This window comes from Neolamprologus brichardi, chromosome 2 (assembly GCF_056152115.1).
Source record: "Neolamprologus brichardi isolate AB-2024 chromosome 2, ASM5615211v1, whole genome shotgun sequence".
NCBI lineage: Eukaryota > Metazoa > Chordata > Actinopteri > Cichliformes > Cichlidae > Neolamprologus > Neolamprologus brichardi.
The window spans coordinates 19,082,789-19,089,022 of record NC_142105.1 but is presented as its reverse complement, the minus strand read 5'-3'; the positions used below and the strand labels follow the sequence as shown (position 1 = coordinate 19,089,022).

Sequence of the window (6,234 nt, the reverse complement as noted above, 5' to 3'; positions counted from 1 at the left end):
TTCATGAAAAAAAAAAGGTTTATTCGTATCAAGAGAAAAGTCACAGTAATAACACTGCAAAGAAATGCCAAGAAACAAGCAGAGTGTCGCAGGTTTACATAATATTAACTACTGTGTGTAAGCGTGCGTGCAGCTACATCACTCCATCAGACTTTGCCCACAGCGAGGCCCTGGGCTTTCTGAAACTCCTGTTGTAAACTTGACAACACTTCTCGATGCTGTTCGGATTTCTTTTCCATGTCTTTCAGTAGCGTCTCATACCTCTGACTGCAAAAGGACAAAAAAAAGGAAACCACAGAGTTTTAAACACACACACAAATGAGGAATATTTAAATCCCATTCTTGTACACTGAACATCTGTAATTATTCAGGATTATAATACTTTAACATTTAATATCTCAAACCATTCAAACACAAAAAGAACGCTACCTTAAAATAAGTATTACAAGCCCACACACCCACATTTTTGCATTTTGTTGCCTTGTACTTGTGACATGTGCAATGACAAAGTTGAATTCTATTCTATTTTTATCTATAATTGTACAAAAAATTTAACCCGTTTAAAAAGTACAAAGTGGCAATAAAGCTGAATCAAGAAGTTAGTTTAGTACGTTTGCCTAAAGGACTCTGGTCTTTTTAAATCTTCTCCTGCTATTATGTAATCTCAGTGAGGAGAAAAGACTGACACAGATCAAGCTCATGACTGCTCTCTACCTATGAAGGAGCACAGTGACACAGCTAAAGTCTGTTCTCATATCTACAATGGAGCCATCTGTAAGCTGCCTGCACAGTTCATTTTTAATGGGCAGGCATTGTTTCTGATTTTATGAGGTTCCAGTTGTCCCAAAACTACGTTCACATGTGAACTGTAGTGTTTACCACAGTATTAGACATGTGGCTATAAAAAGGGTGGTCGCTATAGACACACACTTTGGAACAATACATATTGGAGCAATAATCAGCTGCCTCTCCAGTGAGTCCAGTGAAAAGACTCTGGTTTCACTGTCTTAAGGTGCAGACTGGAAAAGGACTTCAGTCCACAACAGGGGAAATGGAATCAGTTTGACCATAACATGAGACTTTCTTTAGAGGCAGCTGGGTGATACTGAGGACAGCTACAAAACTGGCTTGGTGTGCACACCAGTGGGGAAACATGAGGCGGGAAGACCTGGGGCAACACAACAAGAGCAAGGGCACAGCAAGATGGATCTATTCTCCTGGACAGATTGCAAACAATGAAAGAAAAAAAAAACATGAAGTAATAAAATACTTTTTCAAACACTGTCCCGTGTATGTCGACAAGGACAAGAAGAGCAAAAAGAGGAAAGAAGTAATGTTGGACGTTGAACTGAAACAGACAAATGTTTTCCCAGAGCTGGTTTAATTAGCTCTGTAAGTATAGCCTGGAGTTAAAGTTAAAATGCTTCATAAGAGTCTTCTGTTGCAGATTCAGGCCACAGTGGGACCAGAATATTGGCACAAAAGGAACCTCTGAGTCCACTGTATTTACTCTACAGCGAGGCAATAGTCATCCTAAACAGATTTGCTGACTCCCACCACATCCTGAACTCATCCTGAACAAAACTAATTTCCCACGTGTGGGACTGATAAAGGTTATCTTATCTTATCGGAAAAGAAAAGAACTTGGACTTATCAGTTATTCCTTGAGCTTAATATGACTAAACGACATGACAGCTGATTTCAGGAAGTCATGCATGTGTCCAAGACTGACTGCAAAGCAACCTTTACAATAACACCTTAAATTACTGCTGCATGGGTGATGGCGCTGCTTGTCTTTTTACTTGTGTGCAATCACCAGTGAATCTGAGCTCTTGGACTTGACTGTAGTTTTTTTGTTTGTTTGTTTAAATTGAACTCTCTGAATGTCACAAATTCTGCAATACTGCTGAGTCTCAGTTATAGACCAGAGGAGGCCAATTCATTTTCCCAAGAACCCGGGACTGTTGTGGAGGATTGCACCAATAAGCTGAACTCAGATGTGCTAAATATGAATTCAATATTAATTTTAACTTCTTTATAAGCAAAACAGTCCCAGCTTCTCATGTTCTCAAAAATCATTGCCCACCCCCGATATAGACGGTGTGCGCCCGCTCCACCTCTCCCCCATCATTACAACACCTACACTTAGTCAACTCACAGAGGGTGTTTTGAATCATAATTGATCCCCAGTGACCAAAACCTCATGTATTCCCATAGCACTGTGAAGGTGTCTTCACACATTGGTGTGGGTGAAATGGCTTACATTTCTCCGTTGATGTACTCCAGCCTTTTGGCTACTGTAGCTTTTGCCTCATCTAGGTCCTGCTTCACTAATACAGGACCAATGAGCTTATAAACGGTGTTTGAGCTGTCCAGCAGATCAAGCTCCTGGAAAGACAAAATGAGATCTCGTGTTTACTACAGAACACAACACATACCGCAACATAGAAACAAATGGTCTGCCAATGGTGCTATCAGTGAATAAAATAGCAAATAAGCGATCATAGTTACCTCTTTAACAATGTTGTTCTCTGTCAGCTGCGTCTCGAGCTTCTGTCTGGCTGACATGCTCTTGCTAACCTCTGAACAATACACAGTTAGCTAATCAGGGGAGGAACTGGTTACATTTTAATTACAGCGAAAGTATTGTTGCTACTATAATTCAAATGAATACGGCAGTTATAACGACACACTTTAATGTATATCTACCTTTCCTAATATGGTCAGTTAGCTCAATGCATCATGTCACACTAGGAGAAACCACGCAGGGCTAGCTAGCACCCACCTTTCTGCATCTGCGCGTATTTCTCCACTTCCACCTTCAGCTTCTTTTGAATGGCTTCTGCCATGTTTGTGTTTGTTTTAAATAGTACTGTCGAGTGAGTAAATGTTTCAAAGAGATTTAATAAGTTATGGATGATATGGCATATGAAAGCTCTATGCGAGCTAACCGGAAAGGGCAGAGGCTAGAGCGGATATTAGCTCATCCCTTCAAAGTAAGAGCACAAATGGGGAAGGGCCAATTCGCGACCAATAAAGTAGTCAAATTAAACCATTCAGTCTGTGTATATTCATGTATATTTATATATAACCTATTAATATGTATTCCCCTTAATATGTAATTTCCCACTTATTAATAGGGTGTTTTTTTTACACCGCCATGTGTGCGGCTGTTTACGACACCGTTTTACGACACCGTACGCGCAGTTCCTCTTCGCTTCGGTTCAAGATGGCTTCGTCGTTTTGGAAAGGTGTTGTCGGCATCGGACTTTTCTCCTTAGCTCATGCGGCTTTCTCAGCGGCACAACGTGAGTTTCATTGCACAGAGCGAAAGACACGTCTCTGTAGCTGTATTTAATGCAGACTGTCTCCGGTATCACCGGGTAGCTCGACAAAACAGCAGCTCGGGCCTTTTGGCTAGCTAACATCATGCTAGGTGGGCTCTGCTCCGCTTTGAATGGGGCGCAGTGGTTGCGATTGAAATCTTTTCCTTGCAGTGCAGCCCGAAAGAGTCAGTGCTAGTGGTAGACAGCCATTTAGAGTAATGGCATTTAAAGAGGATTTCTTTTGGAGCCCTTTTTAGAGTTGGCTAATTAGCACTGTTTGTGTGAGGTGTTCATTTTAACTGCATTAGCTCAAACATGTTTCTCCCATCAGATCGATCATACATGCGACTTACAGAGAAGGAGCATGAGACGCTACCAATTGATGTGAGTAACTTTTATCCTTACTTTCAGCCTTCTTCCTGATTTCAAAGACTTTCCTTTTTTTTTCTTTTTGTTTTACCAAGCGTTTTCCTTCTTTGTGTTTCCAGATTGTACTGCAGACTTTGTTGTCATTTATCATGACCTGTTACGGTATTGTCCACATCGCTGGAGAGTTCAAAGATATGGATGCTTCCTCAGAGCTGAAAAACAAGTAAGCTGACTTCACCTTGGCACACCTCCACTCCCTCGGCAGTGCAGTTGTTTTTTGTCCTCTGTCACAGGGGAAGCTCATGGCTCACCACCTCAGCGACATTTATAGTAATATTACTGTGAAGCTGTTCACCTCGAATCCCACAGATGCAGCTTTACATCACACAGCTAGTGTGTTGAGAGCCTCCTAAGACTGAAAACGTATTCAAAGCAAAGCCAAAGAATGGGGGCTATACGTGAAAGTAAATGAAAGGTTGCTGGGTTGACAGAAGAACTTTGGGTCACAGTGTGACATTATTATAACTACATCTGCAGGTGACAAGATGGTGTTTTGGCTGGAGCTTCACTCTGTTGTTCAGTGTTATGAACATTGACTACTTCAGCTGTTAGTGAAGGGAGGAGCCGTGTGCCTGTCTAGTATCATACTGTTGCAAATGACTAAAATTATTAATTCAATAATTTTTAGCATTGATTAATATGAGTCTTAGTGCTTAAACTGTAAGAACTGTGTAAGATTACAAACAAAACACACATTTCTGTAGTACATAGTGAAACACAGGAACTTTTCTGTCATTTATTTGTTTATATATTCATTACTTTGGCATTGTATGTATGGCTGTAGGTAGGTAGGTGAGGTGTTTATCAATAGGAAAAGCTGTCAAATTCATGAAAATACTGTTAAGCCCAGGCTCTATACCCTTGTTTACATTTTTCAAAGGCATGGAGTGGGCCCGGTCGGAATCCTTGCCAGGCTGAATCTGGTACCTGGGCCTCATGTTTCCCATCCCTGCTTGATCACCTTTAATCCATCAGTGAGGTTTTATCAGATCAAATAAAAGAATGAATAAAGTGATTTGGAGGCAACTGCAGCAGCAACATTGTATAAACTAAGTAGTCGTACATAAGAATTAAAAAGATGTTTTAAAGAAGTAAGGCGGTAAGCAAGCCAAGCATAAGTGACTTGTTCATGTTGTGATCTGCTAACTGGTTAGTTTAAGTGCTAAACCCAAAATATAGGCAAAGTTTTTACAGCGGGAGTGTAGCCACTTCTAGATTTAATAAGTGAACCCTGTAGATGCAAATCGGCAAGCAAAGCATCCCACATGAGAAATCACAGCTTGAATGTTACACAGTTGATGCAATTCTCCCCTGAAACTTTCAATTTTACCTGAAAAATGTCTCATCTGATGACTGGACACTGAGTTGTCCACACGGCAACACTGATGATTCCAGTGGCTGTTAACATTGGTTTGTTTCTTTATTCTAACTCTGTATCAGGGACCATTGGGATGTAAACACACTTTTCTGTCCCTTCTCTTCTACAGGAGTGGATTATATAATTTAAAAAATGTAATCAATCTCCATAACTTCCTGCCTCTTGGTGCCAGTGTTTAAGACGTTTTTCTATTTTTTTTTCTTTCCCCAGGACTTTTGACACTCTGAGGAACCACCCATCCTTCTACCTTTTCAATCACAGGGGTCGGGTGCTATTCCGCACACCAGAGGAGGAGCCCTCTTCTGTACGCAACCAACAAGCTCTGCCCAACCCCATACGGTTACGCAAGCTGGAGCATTTGCACTGAGACTGGCCTTTTCCTGTCTGTAACACGGTCATTGTCAGATAAGATTTGTTTTTTTTTAGACAGAAGGAGGGAGAACGTGTCAGAATTCATCTTTCTCCTATTTAACTTTTCTTTATTTTTTTGTAAATAAACTAATAATGCTGTCTGAACATGCATCTCTGTCCATAACGTGGTTGCCACCATATTCAACACTGACTGTGCCAACCCCTCAGTTTTTGTTTTTATTATTTCCAAGCAGACTTGTTTGTATATACAGTATGTAAACGCTTTGGAGTCTTAAAATACTGAGACATGTACCCCTTTGATCCCTTCTGAACTGAACTGGGATATTACTCTCCTTTGTATATCTTTTGTATGAAGGGAATAACAAAGCCTGCTTTGGTTGCTGTTTCGTTTCAAACACACGTCAGCAACTGAAAACTTTGTCAACTAAAATGAGATTAATCAGTGGACTCTAATATTTGCTTTATTATTTCCAGGAAGCATAAATGATCTGTACACTCTGTATGTGAGCAAAATGGTTTTTAAGTCACAGGAAATGAGGTGAACACTGGGATGGGCGATATTAGAGCACTATTATAATGAGACTGTGAACACTATAAGGTAGACTAGCCATTACTGGTACATTAGAGTGGATTTTATTTCTCTTTTACATTTCGTCAATATTCAACAGATTGTTTTTAATTTAATAAAAGGCATACTGATTTTACAAAGTGTCCAGATCTTCTTTTTTG

The 6,234-nt window shown here is 40.3% G+C and overlaps 2 protein-coding genes across 2 annotated transcripts; one reads left to right on the top strand and one right to left on the bottom strand.

The window, feature by feature from the left end:
• Positions 1 to 2,978, bottom strand: pfdn6 (prefoldin subunit 6). Its single transcript, XM_006781811.3, has 4 exons — positions 2,786 to 2,978; positions 2,512 to 2,582; positions 2,264 to 2,388; positions 1 to 267 (listed from the first exon to the last, which is right to left on the bottom strand). The coding sequence occupies exons 1-4, from the start codon at positions 2,847 to 2,849 to the stop codon at positions 147 to 149; spliced, it is 381 nt and encodes a 126-aa protein (XP_006781874.1). The 5' UTR covers positions 2,850 to 2,978; the 3' UTR covers positions 1 to 146.
• A 182-nt stretch (positions 2,979 to 3,160) lies between these two features.
• mmgt1 (membrane magnesium transporter 1) lies at positions 3,161 to 5,958 on the top strand. The gene is made up of 4 exons (XM_035911069.2): positions 3,161 to 3,308; positions 3,658 to 3,710; positions 3,815 to 3,918; positions 5,344 to 5,958. Exons 1-4 carry the CDS (start codon positions 3,161 to 3,163, stop codon positions 5,498 to 5,500), a joined length of 462 nt encoding a protein of 153 aa, XP_035766962.2. The 3' UTR covers positions 5,501 to 5,958.
• Positions 5,959 to 6,234: the final 276 nt, after the last annotated feature.

Bases quoted from the DNA above. Each gene is read 5' to 3' on its own strand.
- mmgt1 (XM_035911069.2), top strand. From the start codon at position 3,161: ATGTGTGCGGCTGTTTACGACACCGTTTTACGACACCGTACGCGCAGT. The intron at 3,711-3,814 runs GTGAGTAACTTT...TTGTGTTTCCAG, and splicing joins ATGAGACGCTACCAATTGAT to ATTGTACTGCAGACTTTGTT. The intron at 3,919-5,343 runs GTAAGCTGACTT...TTCTTTCCCCAG, and splicing joins TCCTCAGAGCTGAAAAACAA to GACTTTTGACACTCTGAGGA.
- pfdn6 (XM_006781811.3), bottom strand. From the start codon at position 2,849: ATGGCAGAAGCCATTCAAAAGAAGCTGAAGGTGGAAGTGGAGAAATAC. The intron at 2,583-2,785 runs GTGGGTGCTAGC...TGTATTGTTCAG, and splicing joins ATACGCGCAGATGCAGAAAG to AGGTTAGCAAGAGCATGTCA. The intron at 2,389-2,511 runs GTAACTATGATC...TTGTCTTTCCAG, and splicing joins AGAACAACATTGTTAAAGAG to GAGCTTGATCTGCTGGACAG.